The sequence below is a fragment of the Tamandua tetradactyla genome, chromosome 25 (genome assembly GCF_023851605.1).
Source record: "Tamandua tetradactyla isolate mTamTet1 chromosome 25, mTamTet1.pri, whole genome shotgun sequence".
Classification (NCBI taxonomy): Eukaryota; Metazoa; Chordata; class Mammalia; order Pilosa; family Myrmecophagidae; genus Tamandua; species Tamandua tetradactyla.
The window spans coordinates 1,020,912-1,048,252 of NC_135351.1; the positions used below are offsets into that span (position 1 = coordinate 1,020,912).

A 27,341-nucleotide genomic window follows, 5' to 3' on the forward strand; every position below is an offset into this window, starting at 1 on the left:
TGACAAGAAATATAAAAAAGTAGGGGGGCAGAGGGGTAACAGAACAGTTTATGTATGTTGTTGAAGTAGTTAAGCTTACTCCATGGTAATCCAAAGAAAGTATCAGAGAATACGCAAACTCATAGAGACAGAAAGTAAAGTACGAGTTACCATGGGTCTGGGGCATGGGCAATGGGGAGTGAAAGCAAAATGAGTATAGGATTTCTGTTTGGGTGAAGAGGAAGTTATAGCAATGGATGATGGTTGAGGGCAACACTGTATGGTTTATTCCACTGAATGGTATACTTGGGAAGGGTTAGGAAGGAAAAACATGTTGTATATAAGTTTCCGTGATTTAAATAAAGAAATAATGAAGTGATAATGACAATTAAATACCTGACAATACATGATACTAGATGAAATCTAAGAATGGAAGAGGAAAGGCTCAAAAGATATTATTGGGACAGAAGAAAAAACTAGAGTACAGGATTTAAGCTTTCTATTAATATTAAATTTCTTGAACTTACCCTTCCAATATGAAAAACTTAGAACTGCAATAGCCCAAATACCCCTAAAGAGAGATGGAAAGATGAAAAGTGATGGTAGAGTTATACAGAGAAGATAGGATTTAACAAATGAATATGAATGCTGAATCATTAAATTGATATCTTTTTTAGTCTCCAGTATTTTAGAGCAGCTAGAAGTAAAAACCTGAAATTGTGGAACTGTAACCCATGTCAAACTCTGAAATATGTGCTACAACTAATTGTGGTGCTGTGCTTTGAAATTTATAGCTTTTTTGTATATATGTTATTTTTCACAAAAAAAGGAAAAAAGTTGACTGTGATGATAAAAAAGTGTTTAAGCCCTGTAGCCTCATATATTCTGGAGCAGCTAGAAGGAAAAATATGAGAGGATCGTATAGTAGCCTGTGACAAACTCTGGGATCTGTCCTGTAACTACTTGTTGAAGAGTGCTTTGAAAACTATTGCTTTTTTATTTCTTTGCTTTGTATATATGCTATACTATACAATAAAATAGTTAAAAGTAAGTAAAGAAATAATAGGGAGTGCAAAGGATAAAATATATTGGGTAGATGGAAATACTAGTGGTCAATGAGAGGGAGGGGTAAGGAGTAAGGTATGTATGAACTTTTTATTTTTTCTTTTTATTTCTTTTTCAGGAGTGATGCAAATGTTCTAAAAAATGATCACAGTGATAACTACATAAATATGTAATGATATTATGAGCCATTGATTGTACACCATACCTAGAATGTTTGTATGTTAAGAATGTTTGTGTTAGTAAGTCATCAATAAAAACATTGTTTTTTTAGTTTCTTGAACTTGATACCTCCATTTAAGGTTACACAAAGGAATCTCCTCATAGGAAACCTTCATGGAAGTATTACATATTCAAGAAGTCTGATGTGCACAACCTCATCTTAAACATTAAGAAAATAGATGTTTGGATGATAAACAGATGATAGAAAGAGGACAGGTAGAATGATAAGTCAAATGTGGAAAAATACTAAAATTAGTGGATGAAGATATCTGGGGGTGAGTGGGCATTATCTTGAATTTCTCTGTGTGGGATTTTTATTATTTTTGCAACTGTCCACTATGTTTGAAATTATTAAAATACAAAAAATCTTTAAAAAGACTCAATCCTATCAACTCCTCTCCCATTTCCGTATAATTTTCTTGTAATCTCTCACATTCAGTCAATTGTTTCAATTTATTCCAGTGGTATTTCTAAAATGACAATGACAAAACTATTGTCTAGATTCAATTCTGAGCTACCTTCTCTACTTATATGATTATACATGGTTGAAATGAAATATATATCAGTATATTACCTCCTTTCAAAAAAAACTAAATTACTCCTGCTGTCCTGATTTTATTTAATGGCTCCACCAAGCATACATGGATTGACATGTGAAATCCCCTCAGAATCACCCAAATTAAACATATTGTTATTATATTTACACTGAGCACTATTTTTACCTTCAATTCTACTACAATTCCCTTAAACACTTTCCTACCCTATATTCATATTCCTTCACTCTCAATTTTAATATCAATTTCTCAGAGATCCCTACTCTGAATTCCAAATTATTCTCCTTTCCCTTCCCAATCCCATTTTTAATTACACTGAAACTATTCAGATCACTCACCTAACTTGTCATTTTACTTTTTATTGTAGATTAAGGGGGACTGATTGTCTCTCTTACAGGTGTAACTGTAGAAGGTTCTTTCCTGATTTCTATACTGTCTCCCCCACAAGTCTAACTGTACAAAGTTCTTCCCTGATTTCTAAAATGAGACAATTCTCCCCTTGACAATGACCTTTGGCCATTTCTAATAAAGTATATATCTATAGGAAAGCCATGTTCATAATAACTTACCCTGTCTTCAGATGACCTGACCCCAGATACCTCCAGTCATCTTAAGTAATTATCTTCTGAATAAAACCTTATTTATGAAACAATGGTGGTATATCCCTCTTGTGTAAAATTCCTTCCAGTACTTACTGGAACCCAAAGAGAATGAAAAGTTCATGAAGTCAAGTTTATCTAAGATGCTCAGCTTCTTTCTGATAGAGCCCTTTCTTCTTTCTCTTGACCAAGCTTCCAGCCTTACTCCTTGCACACTTGAACGCACAACTTTCCCCATTCTGACTACCTTGAAACCAATCTTGAAGCTGTGGCATGTTTAGGAAAGCATCTAAGGCTATGGAAGGAAAAAAGAGAAAAAAGACAACTTCAAGTCCTAACTATTCTATATATCAAATTTGCCCATGACCACCCCTTCTCTCTCTCTCACCCGGCCTAGGTTAGCCAAGCACCCGAGAGGCCTTAAATGGTAATCTCACTCCTGCTCTCTCCAAGCCCTTACAGACTTCAAATGGCCTTATTACCACAAAGGGGAACACCCAGAAGCAAGTGATCCAAATCGCAATATCAGTAAATCCCTCAGTCAATAGTGTGGAACAAAACTGTCCTGCCTCAGTAAATCACTCACTCATCCCATGTTCAATCCTCCTCTCTATCATCCATAGCTTTTCCTCCAACTGACTTTTAGCCCTTAAAAAGCTGGCTGCTCTTTATTTCAATGGAGTTGAATCCTACTCTCTCTCCCTTGCTATAGCAGTCCTTTCATAAAGTCATCCTTGTATGTTTAACAGTGTAATTTTTTCTTCAAGTTACTGATGCCATGACTTGGATAGGTTCAGACCATTCCCTGGACCCAGACTTCTCAACTGCATTGACACAGTTGCACTGCAGACCTATTATTCTCTGCCCACTTGACTGTCTGGAGCCTAATATCTGTCTCCTGATCAGATGCTATGGGCAGTTTGCTTGTTGAAACAATAGTAAGGGTTTGACTTTGATTCTTTTACATTACTTCTTTTGTATGTTGAGATCTCTTTGAGTGGGGATTCACTCAAATCTTATGGCTTGAATGTGAAGTTTCCTGGACAAGTCTTTTTGGCTTTTTTGAATGGGGATTTCAATTCTTTCCATTGACCAGTATTCTTCCTGGATCCCACTTTCTACCCCTTCTCTTGAGTAGGATTCTTTGTGGCTCCTCACTTTTCTTTGAGCTAGATTCTTCCTGGTCGTGTATGAGACCTCTATCTTCTTTATCGTGATCTTTTGTTGGAATCTTAACTTTGTTTTGATGCCTGCCTTTGCTATAGGAAATTCCCAATCTTCTGTCATTCTGCTTCTAGAAAACCCTGCTGATTATTTGCCTCTCCAGTGCTCTGTCCAATCTGTTTCTTCAGGGTGTAATTTTAATTGAGGATTACCCAGAACTCCAATGGGGAAAATCTGCCATCTCCCCAAAGTTCCTCACCTAAGACTTCTCACTTGTCTTACATCTCTCCTCTTACCCTCTTTGTACTAACTCCAACCTTCCCTTTAGATCATTTGAATCTTTTCCCTTCTCACTCAGGCCCCCAATTCCCTATAAGTCACTGGAACTTTGGTCCCCTATCAACTCTGGGGGCTCTCAGGAGCTCAATGTTGCCCAAAACAACCACCTGCAGCTGAAAAACAAAAGTGAAAACTGATTGGATATTTTATCCCCTTAGATGGACTTTGAAGATGCAAAGAAAACAGACTGGATATTTTATCCACTTAGATGGACTTTGAAGATGCAAAGATGTTTGCTTGGTGACTCTCCTCAGTCTCTCACCTAAAATTTAGTCGACAGCCTCCATAAGATTACACATCAAGACAAAGATGATCTCAAAACTCTTTCACAAATAGTGGTTGGGATCTTTAGTCCTCAGCTTAAACACATAGCCCCAACTTGTCCCATTTGCCAGGGACACAATCCCATTGATAACAAGTACAAAATGAGGCAAAGATGAAAACCATGTTTCATAAAAACTCCTGTGTTTTGTATTTCTGTGTTTTGTCTAACACATGGCTGAACTTTTCAGAATTTAATTCCTAAACTCTCTATTTGTGTCTATTTATGTTATATGTAGGATATTTTCTAACTTCCAGATGGTATTACCAAATTAACTTACAAAATTCCTTAAAACCACTCTATTCTAATAGGCTTAAAGATAAACAAGTACTTATATAAATTAAATACTCCAAAAATCTCAAGAATTTTATTAAAAAACTAAAATTGTGGTAATTTTAAAAAACATATTTGCAAAAACTAACCACCAAAATGCTAAAAAAAAATTAACTTCTGCTGCTTTCTTTAACCCTTGGCAAATGAGGACTAAACTGGATTATTAAAAATAGCCCCCCCAAAAAAGCCATGTTCCTGAGCCATGCACCCCCCCCAAAAAAAACACAAAAACAACAACAAAACAGCAATGTCATATGAATTAGTGTTACATACATAAAAGCACACATTTTTATTCTACTTGAAGATACTTTTCCTAGATCAAATAAACTAGAATTAAACCTAAACTAGATGTTGGGGATGAAAAATGTAAATTTAACAAAACTGATTCATTCTGACAAACCTAATTTCAACAGCAATTGTATTTTGCAGAATGTCAGCTTGAAGAAAGACTGCAAGATATTTTAATAATTTAAAACTTTAGGTTTCTGCTAACTCGTGTATTCAAGGTGTGCAGGATATGGTTTTCTTTAGTAAAAGGAGTAGCTCTGTCCTAAGGCAAAATGTTTGTGGCAAAATAAGAGAGGGAAATTTAGGATAAAACAAATAGATATCAAAAATTATAAAATGTTTGTAGAAAAGGAATTTTATTTCTTGAGGCCAAAGTGGGGCTGAGATTTGATGCATCCATTTCTACATCTAAAAAGAGATTTAGTGCCAACTAATACACTGATACAAAACAATAATTTTTCTTCTCTATTGATATGAGAACTTTCCTTGATTTTTTTTTAACCCATTTTTAAGTATAGGTTGGGAAAAGTTTTCTTTACCTTCTGAAAAACTGACCTAATAGCCAGATTCTGTCTTAGCAAAATAATTTACTTTAGTTTATATACTTAATTGTCTAAGAGAACCAAGTCTTCTTTAAGAGAACTAAGGTTTTACAATCATCTTACCTCATGTTTATTTTTTAAAAGTTTGTCCCTTAAAATAAAAAGCCAAATATTGTTTTACAGTGACAGATGAACCTATTGAACAAAGTGCTTAAACTTCCTGACAACTTTAGATATTTTGCTGTCCCAAACTCCAACTTTAATGTCTTCTTGATCTCAAACTGACTGGCATTTTCCAGAAGGCTCCTGGAAAATGACAAAGGATTTGTTCTTTCACCTTGTAAAATGATAGGTGCTAGAAATAATTAGGTTTATTTGATTTGTTGTGAATTACACGGGAAGTACTGCCAAATTAAATAAGATGCTTAACTTTTCCTAGGCAAAATTTGTATAGGTAAAACATTTAAATATTTCAAAAATTGCATAAAGTTCCTAGAGATTTATCATTCTCCTCCCTATCCATGATATGCCCTGGTACTGCTTTGTCTGATATTAGATAATGACACTATAATGTTGCCAGTCATAATTTCAGTTATTCTTTTTAAATGTTACATGCCAGGGAAATAAACTAAATCTCTTCAGTTGCATTACTTTATAATGAACTCTAATCAGATCTTTCACTTTCATAAAACAGTCATAAGTTAACCACAGCAACTTTTGTCATTTGTTTGCTGGTTGGTCTATGATATTTCCCTAAATGTGCTTGTAATCACCTTAAAAGGAACTTTCTCAGACACATAGAAAGTGCAATGTCAGGTACTCTGGTGTACAGGCTTTTAATTATTTTAGTAGAATAAATTTTTGCAATTGGTTGGTCTATGATACTTTCCTAAATGTGCTTGCAATCACCTTAAAAGGGACTGTCTCAGACACTTGGAAAGTACAATGCCAGGTACTCTGGTGTACAGGCTTCTAATTACTTTAGTAGAATAAACTTCTGCAAATAAAAAAGAATAATCTTTTTCCCCCTTCTCGATCCCTCCAGATTTTGGAAGTGAGTATTCATGGTAATATAATTTTTTCATAGGTTCAGTAAGAATCCATCCTCATTAACAAGATAAAATTGGAATATTGTTTATAACCAAGGCTTTTAAGAAACTAAAGATTAATTTCCTGGGTTTGATCACAAACCCTCTTGCAAAAACCAAGCTAGAGCACAGGGTTCCCAGCCTTAAAGGTGAGTAAAGGTCACCTCCTGGTAGGCCCTAGAACCATGACTTTTTCTCTCAAATCTTAGGTATTGCAGGTGAAGTCTGGTGGGGAGTTCTTAGTTTGGCTTCCTAGACTGTCAAATTTCAGAGATCCCTTATAAAAGCTTCCAACAAATAAAATTTTAAAACTCTATATAGTAAATTATTATCCTTGCTGCACCTTGTAAATAATCAGGTCAAATCTAATAAAGCCAGCCTAGTTTTGTAACAAGAGTATGCTTTCCTTGTGATTATCTTTGATCAAAAGGCGGGTAATGAACCATTAGCTAATAAGATTGAACTCCAATGTAAGAGAACAGATAGGAGCGAAGGTGATTCTCCAGTGGGTCTAGAAGTAATATTACCACATTGAAGATGAACAAGATTGAAAGGGGTTGTATAGACCTACGTGTCCCACTGATTCACATCTAGAAATACAAATGCGTTCTCGTAAGAATTACTACAAAGATATGATTCTTCCATAAAGAGTGTTTAAGTCCAGGGTACAGGGGGAAAACTGCTATTGCATGCGATGAGCTCTGTTCAAAAGGAAACCAACAGCACTGCCACAGCAACAGCAGTGGTAAATAATGGGTTGCAGTACAAGAGCTAAGAAGAGGTTTAGAGTTCCTATCTGGTGAGGGCATTTTATTGGTTTTCTTTCTCTTCGGAACAATGAAATTATCTAAAATTGAGTGTTGATGGACTTTGGACTTTGGGCATTGAACACGATGCCTGAGGAATGCAGGTGGATGAAGGATGTAGTAACTGAGAAGTAGATTATTGAATGCTGACATATACTTATGAACAAATGTGCTGCTACAAAAGAAATGATGTCATGAGGGATGCAACAATGTGAATGAACATGTGGGAGACTTGGTGAGGCAAAATAAGCCAGAAACAAAAGAATAACAATGGTATGGTCACATTTAGTAAATGCTTATAAGAAAACAGGGGCCTAGATTGTAAGCTTTTAGAGCAAATACATTAAGTCTGGAGAAGTGATTATTTCTGGATTTTCAGAGGCTGTTTTATATATTTCGCCTGATATTTAGAGATAAGAATGAAGCCAAACAGACTGATATTAAAATAATTCAGGAATAGGTGCGCATTTTAGTTCGTCCTCCAGAAAAACTACTAAATAACCAGAAACAGTACAGAACAGCTCCTGGGCCACGTCAGTGACCAGACACACAGCATACCCAAGTCCGGACAAGCCATGAGTTCCCCAAGCCGTGGCAGCGAGTGCCCCTGCCCCACACGCTGCTTCCCAGAGGGGACAGGAAAGGGAATTTACCAGTAGCAGGGACTGAGCCCAACTAAATGCCAATTGTGGAATTAATTAACAAGTTCTGACTACTAAAAATAGGCCCCCAGCTCAGGTGAACCTGGTCAAAGCAGAGGTCGCTGATTTTTGCCCTGGAGCTGAGGGGGTAGGGCTGACGGAAAAAGAAAAAAAAAGGAAACATGTTTTTGTGGCTGTGTTTCTACAAAGGCTTGACTGCCTCTGGATTCAGTGGCAGAAATTCTCAGGCTGCAACTCCTCAGACATAGGCAGAAACAAAGTTGTTTGAGAGCCTGTTTGGAGCCTGTGCCTTCCCCAGGGGAGGGGTGAAGCCCAACTCAGGTGGAATCCTTCCCTCAAGGAATTCAGACCCCAGGGCTTGGTAATTTGAAGCCATTAAAACCAGCCTACAACCTCTCCTCCGTCTCCACCACGTTCCCAGCAGGGAGAGTCTGCCAAAGTTAAAGGTACCGCATCATCTTATGCTGGTGGGACCCGCAGGCAGACAAGTGCCACATACTGGGCAGGATACAAAGAACAGAGTCCAGAGACTTCACAGGAAAGTCTTTCAACGTGCTGGGTCTCAACCTCAGGGAAAACTGATGCAGGTGACTCTTTCCTCCTGATAGGAGGCCAATTTGGTCTGGGAAAATCTGGCTGGGGTCTATAATACCTAAGTAGACCCTCCTAAGTGTGTGGTGGTGGGGAAAGGCACCATACAAGCAGGGCAAGAAACAAGAAAACAAGAACTGAAAAATTCTCCTCTGTTAAACAAAACCTAAGCTAGAGGTCCAGATAAAGCTGAACTGAATGTCAAAAAACAGATAGACAACAAATTCATCCAGCAAGAAAACCCTAGGTAAAAGAGGTGAAAGCAATCTCCAGAATAAACTAATTATTGTTATATGGAATGTATGTGTGTGAAGATTTCTCAATAAAAATATTTAAAAAATATATATATAATAATAATTCAGAACATAGGGGTAAGGGAGACAGTGTCTATATTTCAGGACCATACATACTCTTCAGGACCAATAGAAGAAAGGTTTATTTGATTTGGAACTGAAATTTTCTGAAGTGCATAATCTAAATCAACCTATCTGTATAGCTCATTTGAGATATGAGCCATATGAACTGAAACACAGGAAGCACAGAATAAGAAAGAGGTCCTTTAATCCTGTATAGATTATTGTAACGCCTGGAAACATCCTAGAGTATAGTAAGCAGATAATCAAGAAGTATCAGCAAAGTCCCCTAAGGGAGGGGAGAAAGACTATGGAACTATTAAACCTTACCATCAGGGAATCCCGATACTGTGTCAAACTTTAGGGATACCCAAATCAATAGGCCATGCCCTCGATCATGAGGCTTATTCTTGTGAATCTTATGTAGGCAGCATAGAAGTTAAGACTACCTATAGGCATGCCTAAGAGTTATTTCTGGAGGACCTCTGTTGTTGCTCAGATGTAGCCTCAGTTTCTCTAAGCCCAACTCTGCAAGTGAAATCATTGCCCTCCCCCTACATGGGATATGACATCCAGGGGTAAAAGTCTGCCTGGAGACGTAGGAGATGACTCCCATGGATGAATCCAGATCTGGTACCATGGGAACAACAATTACATGGGGGAACAGAAGTGTAATTAATAAAGTATCAGTGGCAGAGAGTTCAAATAGAGTTGAGAGGCTACTCTGGAGCTTGCTGTTACACAAGCTTCAGTTAGACTCTACAACCTACCATAACCTGCCAACTCCCAACCAGGACCATTCCAGCCAATCCGAAAGAACACCTAGGGCATAATATATAAGATTCCACAAGGGTTCCATGCACTAGAGTAACTTTCCAGAAACCTACAATCTCCAGCTGGGTCCCTGGTCCAGATAAGCCCTGATACCTAGCCCAGCCTCTCCAGAACATCAGATTGTTCTATCTCCCTACCCTATATTAGTGACAGACACTTCCAATATCAAAAATTTAGAATTGCCATAGTTCAAACAACCCCAAAGAGAAGGATGGAAAGATCAAAGGTGATACTGGAATTATACATAGAAGACAGGACTTAACAAATGAATATGAATGCTGAATCATTAAATTGGTATCATTTAGTCTCCAGTATTTTAGAGCAGCTAAATTTTAAAAAACGTAAAATTGTGAAATTATAACCCATGTCAAAGTCTGAAATAAGTCTTACAACTAATTGTGGTGCTGTGCTTTGAAATTTATAGTTTTTTTTTTGTATATATGTTATTTTTCACAAAAAAAGAGGGAAAAAAAGTCAATTGTGATGATAAAATATTTAAGTTCTCTAACGCCCTATATTCTAGAGCAGCAAGAGGGAAATATAGGAGAGGATTGTGTGGTGGCCCATGACAAACTCTGGGATCTGTCCTGTAACCACTTGTTGAAGTGTGCTTTGAAAACTATTGCTTCTTTTATTTCTTTGCTTTGTATATGTTCTACTACACAATAAAAAAAGAAAAAGAAGAGTAACTGAAAACTGAAATATTGTTTCAATAGGAAACTATAACACACTCCTGTGGGTTATGAGATTCTTGCCGTATGAAAATGCACTAAGCCCATGGTTTTGCCACCTACCTATAAATTAGATTGGATCCTGTCATTTTGCATGTATGGTCAATCTTCATCAATTTTTCCATTCTTGCAGTTTCCTTCAATATCTGGCTACCACTCTCCAAACCAATGCTTTAATTTTCCTCCCACCTAGGTGAACTGTTGTTACACACAAAAAATATGACTACCCATATCTTTGAGACTCTAGGTTTTCTTGTGGCTGGCCTTTTCCACCAATATCTAAAGAAGCACTGTGAGCTAAGACTGATGATATGATACATACCTTAGAGGACTCATTACTGCAGCAGACCATGTTTGGGCTGGATTTCTCCCTAAACAAGCTGCTCTGGGTTGCTAAAGAAGTCTGGCAAAATGCTCAAATCATATATACCATTATATATGAGAACTGACCATAACTGTGAACATCATCAAGAGCATCTGCATGTTAATTCAAGAAATTCAAGGAGCAGTGCTACATAATATTTTCATCCACCAACTTCACACTTTAATGCAACCATTTACATTAATATTTGTTTTTCCTTTAAACATCCATTTATTTTTCGTTGCCTGACCCTAAAACAACTAACCTTTTGCCATCATCTCTCAAAAACTGGTCTAACTTGTCCTCCACCATTAAAAAGCATGTAAGAACCAAGTTGTTCGATGAAAAAATTTTGTTCTGCTTGAACAGGAGAAAGGACTGACAAAGACTTTTTATTTCACTTGACCAGGCTGCCAGCCTTAATTTTCTTGTGACCCTTCCTACTACCTCCTCCATTTTCACTGTGTTGAAGCCAATCTTGTAGCTGTGGGACTGCAGAAAATGGAAAAGTAGCCAACTTTGGACTCTATTCTATTTATCAAATTATACCACACCTTTCCCCCCCTTGGTCCCTCTCAACCCACCTAGAATACACAGGTACCTGTGAGGCCATAATGGGTAGATCCTTATCTCCCTAATCTCTCCCAGCACTTAACAGATACCAGGCGTTACAATTACCACAAAGGAAAACAATCAGAAGCTAGTGGAACTATTCATAGCCTCAGTAAATCCCTCATACAACTCTGAAAACTAAATTGTCCTAAGTGCAACTTCAGTAAATCATTCACCCACCCTAGTGCTCAAGCATTTTCTGGGCTTTTCCTCCCGCCCACTTTCAACTTTTACAAAGCTTCTCTCCTTTGCTTCAAAGAAATTCAATTCTACTCTCTTCCCTGCTATGACAGTTCTTGAGTAGACTTCCTTACCTATTTGTTGTTCAGGGCAATTCTGTCCTTTGACATTTTTCTCTCTGGAAAAAGCCTTGTTTTGAGAGTGGATGTGGTGTATATCCTACACAAAACAGCTAGTGGGTAACCTTTTCTTGCAGTAGATAACTTCATCAGTCCTACAATTCAAATGACACAACCTTATTAGCATGGATGCAAGTCAGTTCAATTTAATCAAAGTATGCCTCTTTAACAAACTTTCCCTCTAAGTAAAAAAGTCTTTGGATATATCTCCAGACATAAAAGATATAGAATAAATTATTTGTGAAGAAAAATCATGTAGTATATTTTCATTTTCAGTACATTCATTACCCAAAGGAATATTTTGGCTTTGTTTTTTTAAATTTGCTCTCCTCAAATTAAGAAAATGTGCTCCATATTATTGCATAGCATGCATTTTAGACAATCTATTATTTTATGTCCATGTTTATATGTTACTATGCCATTTCAGCATATGCATATCACAACATTCTTGAGGAAGTGATCGCCTTTGTCCTGGAAAAAAAAAACCATATATTCCAAGGTCAACTCTAGCAAGGCTTGTTCCAGGGAATGGAGTTATTCCAGCAAATAGAGAATACAGATCGTCTGGCCCCATGAAGTTTTAAGAGCTATATTTGAAAAGATAATTTAAAGAAATAAATGCAAGGATACTTGGCATATATTATCAAGATGGAATTCATTTGTGAAGATGGGAAAACTCTTTTAGAAAATACACATATTTTAATACAAAATTCTAGCCAATCTAAGTCTTAGAAATACTGGTGAAGATACAGATTTAGAGATCTTTTTTTTTCTTCAGGATGAGATAACACATAACATCCCTGAGATATCACAGAAAACTACAATGTCCCAGGAAACTGACTACTAAGTGGATGACAGTTTAGTGGAACAAAAACAATGTAAAAAGTAGAAACAGAGGAATACTGGAAGAGAGAACATATATGCTATTGAAGCTAAGTTGGTATATTTTCAAAGCAGTAGACTATAGATGTAGGTTGTGCAATATGAATTCCAGGTTAACCACAAAGAAAAGTATTTCAAAAATATAGAGGGTGGTAAGATGGTGGCTCAATGGCAGAATTCTTGCCTGCCATGCCAAGACCCGGGTTCAATTCCTGGTGCCTGCCCATGCAAACAACAACAATAACAACAAATATATATATATATGCATTTATACATATAAATTTGATAATTGATATATATGTACATATATATGCACACACATAGAAAAAGAAATGAGAAAGAGATCAGTCACATACATCACAAAGGATCAACTCTACACAAAAGATTGCAATAAGGGAAAAGAGACAAAAAAATAAAGGACATATAAAAGCCAAAGGACAAAAAACCTGAAGTAAGTACTGTCTTTACAATAATACTAAATGTTAATGGATTAAATTCCCCTATCAAAAGACACAGATTGGCAGAATGGATAAAAAAAAAAAAGGACTCATCTTAGATGCAAAGACATAAATAGGCTGAAAGTGGAAGATTAGGAAAAGACATTCCATGCAAACAATAACCAAAAAAGAGCTAGGATAGCTATGCTAATATCAGACAAAATAGGCTTTAAATGCAGAACTGTTATAACAAACAAAGAAGGACATTATATATTAGTAAAACAGAGCTATCTGCCAAAACAGATGTAAAGGACTTATATGCAGAAAATTATAACACATTGCTAAAAGTAATCAAAGAAGAACTAAATAATTGGAAGGACATTTCATTTTCATGGACTGGAAGAGTGAATATGGCTAAGATGTGAATTATACTCAAATTGGTTTACAGATGCAAAATTATATTTGGGTTGAACCCAACGTTTTGGAAACATTACAAATGGTTGCAATGGTAGATCAATATTGTGAGTTTAATTCACAGCACTGAGTTAAATAAGTGAATGTGGTTAATTCACTTATTTAATTTCAACCAAAATTCCCAAACCTAATTTACAGAAATGGAAAAGCCAATTATCAAACTTATTTGGAAGGGTAAGTGGCCCCAAATTGCCAAAAAATCTCAAAAAAGAATGAAGGTGAAGGACTCACACTTCCTGAATTTAAAACGTAAAGCCTCAGTGGCCAAAATAGCATGGCACTGGCAAAAGGACAGATATAACAACCTGGAGTCAAACTGAGAATTCAAAAATATACCCTCACATCTAGGGCCAATTGATTTTTGACAAGGTTGCCAAATCCACTCACACCATATACAAAAATTAACTACAAAAAAGGATCAAAGATAAACATAAGAACCAGGACTACAAAACCAGAAGAAAATATCTTCAGGATCATGTGTTAGGCAAGGGTTTCTTAGACTACACTCAAGATACAAAGGAAAGAAAAAATAGGTTAAAAAGTGACCTCATCAAAATAAACTTTTCTGCAAAGAACTTTATCACGAAAATGAAGAAACTGTACTCATTGGGAGAAAATATTTGGAAACCACATATCTGATAAGGGTTTAATGTCCAGAACATATAAAGAAATCATACAACTCAACAATAAAAAGACAAAAAACTAATTAAAAATGGGCAAAAGATTTGAATAGACATTACTCCAAAGAGAATATACAAATGGATAAAAGGCACTTGAAAAGATGTTCATCATTAGCTACTAGAGCAACACAAATCAAAACTACAAGATACCATTTCACACCCACTAGAATACTACTATTATAAAAAAAAATACAAGTGTTAGCGAGGATGTGGAGAAATAGGAAAACTCATCCATTGTTGGCAGAAATGTAAAACGGTATAGATGCTGTAGAGTTTGGTAGTTCCTTAAAAATCTATGTGTAGAATTACCATGTGACCTGACAATACCTCTAACAGGTATATATTCCAAAGAAATGGAATCAAATTGAGAGTTTAGAAGTATACCCTCACATATTGCAGGGACCCAAACAGATATGTGCACAACAATGTTCACAGTGGCATTATTCACAATAGCCAAAAAAATGAAAGCAACCCAAGTGTCCATCAACCGATGAATGGATATACAAAATGTGGCATGTATATACAAAGGAATATCATTCAGCGTTAAAAAGGAAAGACATTTTGCTCCATGTTTACAATATGGATGAATCTTGAAGAAATTATGTTAAACCAAATAAGCCAGATACAAAAGGAAAAACACTGATATGAAATAATATATGCTACCAGGGGCTGGGTTGGATATAAGGAATGGGGAGTTAATGCTTAATTTATAAATAAATTATATTTGGGTTGAACCCAACGTTTTGGAAACATTACAAATGGTTGCAATGGTAGATCAATATTGTGAGTTTAATTCACAGCACTGAGTTAAATAAGTGAATGTGGTTAATAGGGGAAATTTTACATCATATATGTCACTAAGGTAGAAATTAAGAGAAACCAAAGGACTGTACAACACAGTGGGACACTATTATAAGTGATGAACTATTGGTAACGTGATTATAAAAATGTTCTTTCATTAATTATACCAAATGTACCTCATTGAAGCAAGGTGTTAATAATAGGATGGTATATGGGAAAAAATACAGCTTAATATAAACCACAGATTACAGCTAAAAATTTTATAATATTCTTTCCTCAATTTTAAGAAGGTGCAAACTAATGCAAAGTGTTAATAATGGGGAGGGCAGTACAGGATCCCTGTAATTTTTACATGACTTTTCCATAAACTTACAACTCCTATAATTAAAAAAGAAAAACATCTTTTTAAAACAATAGTTAGGAATTGAGCCAAGGACTAAAGGTCCCTGTCACAAATTCATAACCCTATATAAGAAGGAAAAGCGTGATACAAACCTTCATGGGTCTCTCTGACACAGGTACCCATATGACAGAAATCCCATGCCTCCAGATATATCAATATAGTGGATAACAAAAGAGGTTTCTACTTGATTCACAAGAGGATATTGCAAAACTCAGAGCTGGTGAGTTTCACATAGACAAAAACTACCAGAGATACACTGTGTGACAGCAACCTTCATATTTAATGTGGCAGCAAGAACCACTGCTGTAGCTGTGAAGAAATACCTCTGGCAAATATTCGTATGTCCAACTGGACTCCAATCAGATCTTGACACCTCATTTACACCACAAGGGACCCAACAACAGGCACATCCCTATGGCAAAGCATGACTATTTCATGCTCCCCATCACCCACCTGCAATGGGGTGAGAAGGTGTTGGATTAGGTGCTCAAATATAACTATAAAAGGCCATCAGAAAGAACTTACCAGGTAATGACTCCATTTAAAGATACTTAGGCACTGAACACTGCAGTGTAAGGGAAACAAGGCACTGGAATGTATGTTGGGAAGTACTGATCTTAGCAACAGCAAGATGCCTGATGAGGCTACAACTGTAAGACTCCAATCTCAATATACCAAACTACTTTTTCCCCCAAGGGTGCTTCAACATCTGGGCTGCAGTGCCCAGATCAAAAGGTCCCTTGATTCCAAATTAAAGGTGATGCACAAGCCTCCCTCTGACACTTTCCACACCTTCAATGTACTTCTATGTCCTTGTTTGCTATAGCCTTTTTGCAAAATTCTAATGTACACAATGATACATAAAGGGATTCTGGAGTCTGAGTAATGTTCTAACCAATCAACCCTCAATTCTCCAGGAATGATTTAAATAGTCTCACTTTTAATTCCTTTCTAAATTTTGATGGCAGTATTAAATTGCATTTTAAAAAGGAGTATCTATGTACCATCAGACCCTACATCTAAAATATGTTTATTCATTTATTTTCATAGTTTCTATGAACAATAATTAACACTAAGTCATTAGTTAAGAACTATAATACTGTATTCTAAATGTTTGCATTAACATTCAGAATTATTTGCTGTAAGACTTTATCTCTAGAACTGCATAAAACTAAAATGTCTAATATATATTAGATTTTCAGTAACATATTGTTGACATATATCCAAGTACTAATCTTAGCAAACATCTTTTTTCTATAGTACTTCTTACAAAATTCATCATTCAAAACAACCATGTCACTTCATGATCCTACACTGTTGATGAAACTACATCTTACGTAGTTTCAACAGCATGACTTATTCAATATTCTTGGTTCTTTGATGAACTATGTGGTCAAGGATCCATATAAGGACTTTATTTTCCACTATGAAGTTTTCAGATTTGAAATCTCCTGAAGCTTTTCCAAAATTGACTTTTAGTTTGTCATCTCTTCACCCTAAGACTATTAATGCTAAGGAATGAGTGATCACTGAAGTCATTTTTTCAAACATGATACCTAACCTGTGGTAGTTAGGTTCAGGTGTCAACTTGGTCAGGTGATGATGCTTTGTTGTTCTGTTTCTCTGCACTTAAATTATCAGTATGTGAAATTCATCTATAGCTGATGGCATTTGTGGCTGGCTAAGGGGTGTGTCTTCCACAATGAGTGAGGTTCAATTTAATTAGCTGGAGGCTTAAAAGATAGAGGTCCGAAGAGAACTCAGCAGCTCAGCATACCTCATCTCAGCACTTGCAGACCAGCTCAGAAGTTTGGAGATGCAGATAAGAGTCACCCTGGGGAAGGCCTTTGGAACCCAGAAGCCAGGAGAGAAGGCAAGAAGATATCGCCATGTACCTTCCCCTGTAACAGAGAACCTCAAAAGAAAGTTAGCTGCCTTTCTTCAGAAAAACTATAAATTTTTAACTAAATAAATCCCCTTATTAAAAGCCAAACCATCTCTGGTGTGTTGTGTTCTGACAACTTCGGCAGACTAAAACAACAAGAGTTTTATAGAGTGCATTCTCATCTGCTCTACAAGTGCTGTTATATGAATAAATGATTTTGTGATTTTCCATTGAATAGCATCTCCAGCATTAATTACTCAATACTTTCTGAAGAGAATGCATCCTCAAAGTAAAGCCTTTTCTCTACTATTTTACCAGTCATTCTACACTGAATTTTCTACTCCATACCAAGACGAGTGCTTACATGAAGGCAGACCTACCAATTCTCTCCTGTGGAGATCCCTCACTTTTTAAAGGACAAATTTTAAATAAAGGCATTCACAAATTAATTACAGACACAGGATTACTCTTGTGATTTCTCTGGTTAGTCTATCAGAACAGCAGATGAAAACTCTTCCATGTTCATTGCATTTGTATTGTAAGTTTTCTCATGTTGTATACAATCAGACGTCTAGTAAAGGCTTTGTTACACAGGTGGCATTTATACTGATTCTCTCCAACATGAACTGGCTTAGACTGAAGTAGTCAGGATGACTAAAGGCTCTACAAGATTGATTACAAATGGTGTTTCTTCAGTGTGTGAGTTCTTTAGTATGGTTAAAGGTTAACTCAAGGACTAAAACCTCATCTTTATTTAAAACATATGTAGTATTAGGTTTCTCATGTCATCTAAGGTCAAAACAGTGATTGATACCTTTCACTTATATGGCACTCATAGGGTTTCTCTCTAGTTTGAGTTCTCTTTTATCTAAATAAAGGATTCTCCATATGGATGATATTCTTAGGCTTCTTTCCAATATGAGTTTTTTCATATTATCTAAGATAAGAATAACAAGTGAAAGCTTTCCTACAAAAATTACACACAGAGTTTATTTCCACTGTGAGTTCATATGTTGTCAAAAAACAAGAACACTGAGTGAAGGCTTTCCCACATAGATGATATTTATGGGGTTTCTCTCAACATGAATTATTTCATGTTGTCTTGTGGAAGAACAGTGGCTATCCCACATGGATAATAATCATTGGGTTTCTCTCCAGTGTAAATTTTCTTATATTGTCTAAGGCCAGAACAACGTGTGAAGGCTTTCCCACATAAATGATATTCATGGGGGAGGGGGCATCTATGCAATATGAATTCTCTCATGTCGTTTAAGAGCAGAACACTGAATGAAGGCTTTCCCACAGAGATGACATTCATAATGTTTCTCTCCAGTGTGAGTTTTCTCATGTCGTCTTAGGCCAGAAGTTTGAGTGAAGGCTTTCCCACATAGATGACATTCATATGGTTTCTCTCCTGTGTGAGTTCTCTCATGTTGTCTCAGGGAAGAACATACAGTGAAAGCTTTCCCACACAGATGACATTCATAGGGTTTCTCTCCAGTGTGAGTTCTGGCGTGTTGTCTCAGGGAAGAACATACAGTGAAGGCTTTCCCACATAGGTGACATTCATACGGCTTCTCTCCAGTATGAATTCGCTCATGTTGTCTGAGTTGGGAAATATTACTGAATGTTTTCTCACACAGATGACATTCATAGGGTTTCTCTCCAGTGTGAATTCTCTTATGTTGTCTAAGACCAGAACACTGAATGAATGCTTTCCCACATAAATGACATTCATAGGGTGTCTCTCCAGTGTGAATTCTCTCATGTCGTCTAAGAGCAGAACACTGAGCAAAGGCTTTCCCACAAAAATGACATTCATAGGGTTTTTCTCCAGTATGAATTCTCTCATGTTGTCTAACTTGGGAGGTTTTACTGAAAGTTTTCTCACAAAGATGACATTCATATGGTTTCTCTCCAGTGTGAGTTCTCTCATGTTGTCTCAGGGAAGAACATTCAGTGAAGGCTTTCCCACAGAGACGACATTCATAGGGTTTCTCTCCAGTATGAATTCTCTCATGTATCCTAAGTTTAGACATTCTATTGAAGGCTTTCCCACATAGATGACATTCATATGGTTTCTCTCCAGTGTGAGTTCTCACATGTTGTCTCAGAGAAGAACATTCAGTGAAGGCTTTCCCACATAGATGACATTCATAGGGTTTCTCTCCAGTATGAATTCTCTCATGTATCCTAAGTTTAGACATTATATTGAAGGTTTTCTCACATACGTGGCATTCATATGGTTTCTCTCCAGTATGAGTTCTACTGTAATGTGTAAGGCCAGAGCGCTGAATAAAGGCTTTACCAATTATGTCAAGTTCACATGATTTACTTCTAGTGCAAATATGTTTTGGTTCATTGAAAAATGACTGTTCACTGAGGACTTTTCCAAATATATTGCTGAAATAAGGTTTCTTTTCCATGTGAGTTAACACAGGTTGAGTAACTTTGGATTTGTGAGTGAAATCTTCTGGAAGTTCACTACATTTAAAGCCATTCTTCTTAGTATGAGATGTCTGCTTTGGGGAAAAAAATGAGAGAACATAAAAGATTAGTCCATATACATCATTTATTCATTTCTCTCTATATAACACTAAACTAATCATTTTCTGAGTTTCCATTTAAACTCTTTTCCATAGTAGTTACAGACATACGTTATTTTCCTGCATACAGAAAGCTACTCTTTCATAACATCCAAACTGCAGAGCCATCTCATCAATTTTCAAGACTTCATAATGCTTCAAATATTAGTTTGAGGGGTCATATTTATGCAATTATCTTTTTTATAAAAACTAAGTTTGTTTCTTCATGTTAATTTTTCCATAAATTCAAACTATCACAGACATATTCTGGATTAGCATGTTGACCCAATTTACTTAAAATTAGGCAAATGTACTGAATTTCTAATTTATTCCATTACCAGGTATCTGGAATACTAGGGCTCACACATATGAAGCTTACCAATGACGTGATGGTAGATATGTTCTTCCTGCAGTTATGCAGCATGGATATCATTTCTTGTTTTTTAAAACCATTTTGCCTGCTTGAAACAACTGCAAAAACAAACAAAAAAATAAACTGCAGAACTAACATGAGGGAAATGAAAAGCTTGAAAAGTCATAAATGGCCCCATGTTTCAAATATGACAACTCATCAGAGAAAGAATACCAAATTAAGGAATATTCTAGATTGTAGAAAACACTATTTGACACTGACAATTGGAAAACTTCTTAAACTATAATAATTACATACAAAACATTTAATCTACTTAGTTATTCTTCCAGAAAATATTCATTGAGTTCCTAGCACTGTTCTGAGTACTGGATGCTGAGATGCAAAAAAACCATTAAATTGTGGTCAGGAAAATTACAGTCTAGTAGGGTGAAAAACTAGATGGAAGCAATAAGAAACAAATTCCTTTTAGGTAGCTGTATGGGTAATAATATATGTTTAAATATAAAGAATAAAAATAAGTCATATAACAATATGGACACACTGTTCTAGATACATCAAAAAATAGGTGATTAGATAGGCAGATATATAGATGGACAGATAGATAGGTAAATTTGAGAGACTCACCCACTGAGACCAGATGACTTATACTCTCCAGCATCACATCTCTGAATAGCTTTCTCTGGGATGTATCCAGCAGGGCCCACTCTTCCTGGGTGAAGTCTATAGCTACATCTTTCAAAGTCACTGACTCCTATGACATCACAGACATTGGGATTCAGAGAGGGCCATCTCTACCAAAGGCCAGAGTATGATGTTTGAGAGGGCAGCACTGAAGAAGTAGTGATCGTTTATGAAAGTTCAAACTCTGTTTTGAACCACTGAGATCATTCTCAGTGGTAAATGGTCATCTGCCTTTCACACACACAGAGACACACATTAACTATATAAAACCCATTGTGGAGGAGTATCACATGACGTGGTATGCTATAATCAGGACATATCCTAATAAATTGGCAACTATGATTTCCAGATTAGGATTATATAATTTGAATGTGAGCATTTGTGCTAGTATGAAAATGTTGGTACCCCAGAAAAGCCATGTTCTTTAATCCTTTTTCCAATATTGCTAGGGAGCATCTTTTTTATTTTTCCATGGGGAAGTGACCCTCCCAACTGGGGGTGGGGCCTGTTGATTAGGTGGTTTCCATGGAGATGTGTCTCCACTCATTCAAGGTGGAGTCACTTATGGAGTCCTTTAAGAGGGAGCTATTTTGGAAAAACCTTCAGGGCCCACACAGCCAGAGACCTTTGGAGATGAAGAAAGAAAATGCCCCCAGGGAAGCATGTTTGAAATGAGAAGCTGGGAGAGATAGCCAGCAGATGTTGCCTTATGCCTTCCCAGATGACAGAGAAACCCTGAAAAGGGGCAGCCAAGAGATGAAACCCAGCCCTGGAGAAGCAAATTGAGGAACCCCCACAGGAAACAGAGGCTAAAAGCAACAGAGCGCAGGAGCAAGGGAGCAGCAGATGTCAGTCACATGCCTTCCCAGCTGACAGAGGTGTTTCAGACCCATTGGCCTTCCTTGGATGCCTTAGTTTGGACATTTTTATAGGCATAGAACTCTAAATTTGCAACTTATTAAATCCCTTTTACAAATCCTATTCCATTTCTGGTATAATGCATTCTGGTAGCTTTAGCAAACTATAATAGATTTTGGTACCAGAGAACTGGGGTGCTGCTGTTTGCAAATACCAAGCGTGTTGGAACAGCTTTATAAATTGATAAGGGGAAGATTCTAGAAGACTTGTGAGGAACATGATAGAGAAGGCCTAAAATGCTCTGAAGAGACTGTTGTAGAAATGTAGATACTTCTGATAAGGGCTTAGACAGAAATGATGCATGTGTTATTGCAAACTGGAAGGAAGGCAACCCTTATTTCTAAGTGGCAGAGAATTTGCCAAGTTGTGTCCTGATTTTGTGTGGATGTTAGAATTTAAAAGTGGTGAGCCATGGTAATTAGCTGAAGAGATTTCCAAACTAAATGTGGAAAATGCAGGTCATTCTTAGTGGTGAATGGTCACTGCCTTTCACACACACAAGACAGTTACACCAAATATATATAAAAAAAAAACTATTATATTAGGAATATCACAAGACATTTGATATATTATAAACTGAAAATTTCCTAATAAACTGATAACTATGATTTCCAGATAATGATTACATTATATGATCTTGAGCATTTGTAACTATAATACTCTGTTTCACCAATTTCAAATAAATCATTACACACTCATCACAAGGCAAGCAATATCTATGATTCAATACTTCTATTTCACAGCTATGGTTAGATTCATCTATAAAATCATTTTACAACTTATTACAACATTGAAAGATCCAATGAGCTAATTTGTAAAGAACTTTCTATCTAAACATAAGCATAGGGCTATTATTATTTAAAATGGCAGAGCACCTTATAGCAAAGTCAACTATTCTGCTGAAGTAAACAGGTGTACACAGAAGTTTAGATCAGTAGATGCTGCCTGACTCAAAACTACATAACCTACATATTTATCAGAACAGTAAGTACAGACAGTTCAGCAGCACCACACACAACAGACCCAAGACTACTGTACTGAATGATGGTCCTAGCCTGACCATTCCAGTTATTTGAGAACTTCCAATCTCAACTTTCACTCCAAATACTTATTCTCATTGTCTCTCTTGTATTTTCACCTTCTTTATTTGCTCAAGAATAAAAGACACCTTGGAGTGGTTGTAAAGGATGGTACTAGAGTTACTATGGTTACAAAGAAATCATTACAGTTACATAATGGAAGCTGGTAGCCAATAAGAACTATGGAAAAAAGGGAACCAAGCGTCCAGCATTCAAAATTAATGAGAAGTACATAAATTATATAAACTTTGAATCTATACTTAGGCCAACATTCTGCAATTGCAGTTAACTATATTGTGCTTCTCCCGTCAAGCAGAGAAGCTGGATTGACTGGTCGCGAGCACAGGTGCAGGAGCCCCAAAGTGGCTCTTGCCTTATTAGCATAGTAACAGACACATCTAGATGTGGAGACCACCACTTTGAACATGCAATGTATGAAATAGTATGCAGTTAACAAAGAACTATATAACCCTAGTAACATGCTCATTAATTAACAGTCAACAGATAATTACAGATGTAAATGACACTAGCTTCATGTAAAAGACCTGGCCCCAAGATTAAGCCAAAGATAGGACAGCCTAGGTATTCCTATTTCTGGATGAGTTTTAGACTCTTGTTTCTGCACAAACTCACTCTTTGAATCTCCTACTTAGATTGTGGTTCTTCTCACTTAGAGCAATTGCTGTTGGTTTTCCTAAGAGGTTGGTGGTTTACCAACCTAACAACTGGTGACCCAGAAGGGGACATTAATTATCATCCTTCTCAGCAACTGGTCGACCTTGACTGGGAGCTTGCGGTGGTCCCTTCTCCCGGACCTGGACATCTGTTCTCAGCTGCTAGCTGAACTTCTGTTTGTACAGCAGTGTCCGTCTTGGAGTGGGACTCAGTAAGCATCCTTGAGGGCTGACTACCAAAACTGTCTGGCAGTTCCCTGAGAAACGTCTCATTCCCTTGGCTGTGAGTTTGTTCCATTTAGCTTTTGTATTGTCTGGTCTCTCTTATTTTCATTTTAGATCCCTTTCTGGGATTTACTGGAAGTCTGTCTCAGGTCCTGTTGTGGGACCTGTTGGAGGTTCCCCTCCATCATGTTTCAAGAAGCTGGTGGGTTTAAGTCTCACATCCACACTGTGAAGAAGTCTTTGAACTAACAGGCTAACAGGTCTCCATGAATCTAGTTTCTGTTCTTACATGGTGCTGCTCTGGTTTTCTTTTATCCCCTTTGTTTAAATCACCACCAGAGTTAACGAGGTGTCTGACCCTGAAAAGTCCCCCTTAGGATGTATCCTTCAAGATTGGTCAAAGATTAAAGGATGCCGTAGGACATCACTCTAAGGCAAAAGTGGACGATCTTTTTGTTTAGCATTGTATAGTTCCAGTATCCCCTGGAGAATAGAGAAACTAGGCAGGAGAATGGAACCTTGAGACATGGACACTTAGAGTTGGATCATTCATTTTGCAGATGTATAGGAAAGTGGGGAGATTCACTATCTTCAGATTTTTTGTAAATTAAGTCAGAGTAAGGACATCCAGAGGTGGTGTGGATTAATGCTTTGTGTCAGGCCAGACAATGGAAAAAGCAGCCAAGACCTCATTCCCAACTCAGGGCCAGATGTCACAGATGACCTAGGGGTTGCTTGTAATCTGACTGCACTGCAACTGGCACTGCTGTCCCCGCCCCAATATCCTGGGCTTCTATCTCTACCAAGTGCAGGACTTCCACCTCCCTCAATGGAGGCTTCTGGGTCCATCCAGTCTCCCTCCCATACTAGAAGTGGGGCCACGTTTGGTGCAAGAGTGCCATCTGTTCCAAAATTGAGCCATGGGCAATTTTCCCTTCATCAAGTGACAAACATGGTAGATGAATAAGGAAGACTCCACAGATTCCTTTATGTACATACCTCCTTCATGACCTCTGATCTTTTCAACTGGAAATAAAATTATCCAACTTACTGAGTGGATCCAGAAATAATGACTTTCCTTTTCCTGACCATTTTTGCAACCTACAACCTTAACTCGACTAACATCCAATCTTTGTTAAATGTTCTTCTCACTTCCAAGAAAAGGTACATGGTGTTAGATAAGGCAAGGCAAGAAGCTACAAGTCTAACGCAAGGGGCCCCTCAAAACCCAGTGTATAGGCAAGCTTGGGTATCTATTTCAGATGCTGATCCAAAAGCAGACCCTAATGAAACTGGAGATGTGCACAAACTTGATTGTATACTACAAAGTATGCATTCTAGAAGAACTGAAAAAGGGGGCCTCAAAACAGGAAACCTTGACCAAAGTAAGGGAAGTCCAGCAAAAAGATGACAAAAATTCCTCTGCCTTCTTAGAGCATATTTTCAGTTTTTGAAACATATACTGACATAGACCCAGAAAAGCCTAAAAATTCAATGCTGGACAATTTTACCTTTGTCACCCAGAGTGTACCAGATATAAGAAAAGTTAAAAAAATGGATGGACATTTTCATGTCCTTAGAACTGTAAACTTCCAACTTAATAAGCTCCCCTTTTTAAAAGTTATTCCATTTCTGAAGGGGCACCCATCTCTCAGCTAGTAGGGATAGACTTTAAAATCTTCACCAATTGAGATCATGCGTTTGGAAAAAAGCAGCAAAAACAAGCCAAGCAGCAAGCTACTTTTAATCCCTATTCAATAATGTAGGTTGGAAACTTAATTAGGTTACCTCCAAGGAGACATGACTCACCCATGTGTGGGTATTAACCTTTCATTACAGGGAGATGGAACTCCACCCATTCCAGGTGGGTCTTGATTAGTTTGCTGGAACCCTTTAAAAGAAGAATCATTTTGGAGAAAACTTCAGAACGATCGGATAGCAGAGAACCATGAAGTAGAGAGCCCATGCCACCAGAGATCTTTGGAGATGAAGAAGGAATACATCCCTAAAGTAGCTTCAGGAAACAAGAGGCCTGAAGAGGAAGCCGGCAAACTAGAACAGCATCCCTATTGCCAGTCCCACCTGGGAATATCCAATATGCAGAAAGGATACTGTTAATATGCTTAACTGTTTAGCTGGGCTCAGATATAAAGTTTCAAAACAGAAAGCACAAATGGTAAGACAAAAAGTAACTTATTTGGGTTTTATCATAGAACTAAGCAGGCATTCCTTAACAGAAGATAGGGTTCAAGCAATCGTCCTCAATGCATGACTCAAGACTAGAAGGCAATTATGGGGGGTTTTAGGCATGGCTGGATTCTGCAGAATTTGGATTCCTAAGTTTGGGCCTATTGCATGACCCCTGTGTGCTGGTCTGAATCTGTGATGGACCCCAGGAAAGCCATGTCCTTTAATCACCATTCAATATTGCTGGCTGGGAGTTTTTCAATTATTCCTATGGAGATGTGACCCACCCAGTTGTGGGTAGTGACTTTTGATTAGATGATTTCTATGGAAGTGGGTCTCTACCCATTCAAGATGGGGTTGTTTAGTGGAGCCCTTTAAGAGGGAACAATTTTAGAAAGAGCTACAGAGCATTTGCAGCCAGAGACCTTTGGAGATGAAGAAGGAAAACCTCTAGAAGCTAGAAGACATTGCCATGTTTGCCATGTGCCTTTCCAGTTGACAGAAACCCCGAACTTCATCAGCCTTTCCTGAGTGAAGGTAATCTCTTGTTGGTGCTTAAATTGGACATTTTTATACACTTGCTTTACTTCAGATATTTTCATGGCATTAGAACTGTAAATTTGCAACTTAATAAGTTCCCCTTTTTTATAGCTGTTCCATTTCTGGTATATCACATTCCAGCAGCGAGCAAAGTAGAATACCCTGTATCACACCTCACAGGGTGAGGACGCAGAGCCCCTCAACTAGACAGCAGAATACAAAAACACCCTACAAAAACTAAAAAAAAGAGCTGGTAAATGCACCAGCCTTGGATCTCCCACACTTGAATGAAACCTTTGATCTGTTTGTGCATGAAAGAAGGGGCATAGCCCTAAGTGTCCTCATGCAGAAACTGGGCCCTCTCAACCACTTTCTTACTTCTCCAAAAATTTAGAGAACACTGAAAAAGTTTGGTTCCCTTGATTAAGAGCTGGGGCTGCAGTTTGCAGCCTGATGCAAAAAGCAGAAAAATTTACTCTTGGGCAACCCATGATAAGTCATGTCACTCACAAAGTCTTAACCCTAATGGGGGGAAAAGCTGGACTTCAGCTCACTCAAGGAAAGTTAGACTGGTACCAAGCCTTCCTACTTGATAACCCAGAAGTAAAACTGGAAGTTTCGTCCCCTTTAAATCCTGTCTCGCTGCTACCAGACCCAGGTGCTCTAAACCTTACTCTAGATTGCCTAGAAGACTTGTCCAAAGAACTTCTCAGCCA

At 37.3% G+C, this 27,341-nt stretch overlaps 1 protein-coding gene across 1 annotated transcript in view; it reads right to left on the minus strand.

Moving 5' to 3' along the window:
- Positions 1 to 2,386: 2,386 nt before the first annotated feature.
- Positions 2,387 to 27,341, minus strand: part of LOC143669245 (uncharacterized) — a 63,277-nt gene continuing 38,322 nt past the window's right edge. Inside the window, exons 4-8 of the mRNA XM_077143877.1 lie at positions 20,946 to 21,072; positions 20,328 to 20,419; positions 17,256 to 19,885; positions 11,757 to 11,896; positions 2,387 to 2,711 (exon numbers count right to left, since the gene is read on the minus strand). Of these exons, the coding sequence (XP_076999992.1) occupies positions 18,605 to 19,885; positions 20,328 to 20,419; positions 20,946 to 21,072 (1,500 nt within the window). The 3' untranslated portion in view covers positions 2,387 to 2,711; positions 11,757 to 11,896; positions 17,256 to 18,604. The remainder of the gene's footprint in view (positions 2,712 to 11,756; positions 11,897 to 17,255; positions 19,886 to 20,327; positions 20,420 to 20,945; positions 21,073 to 27,341) is intronic.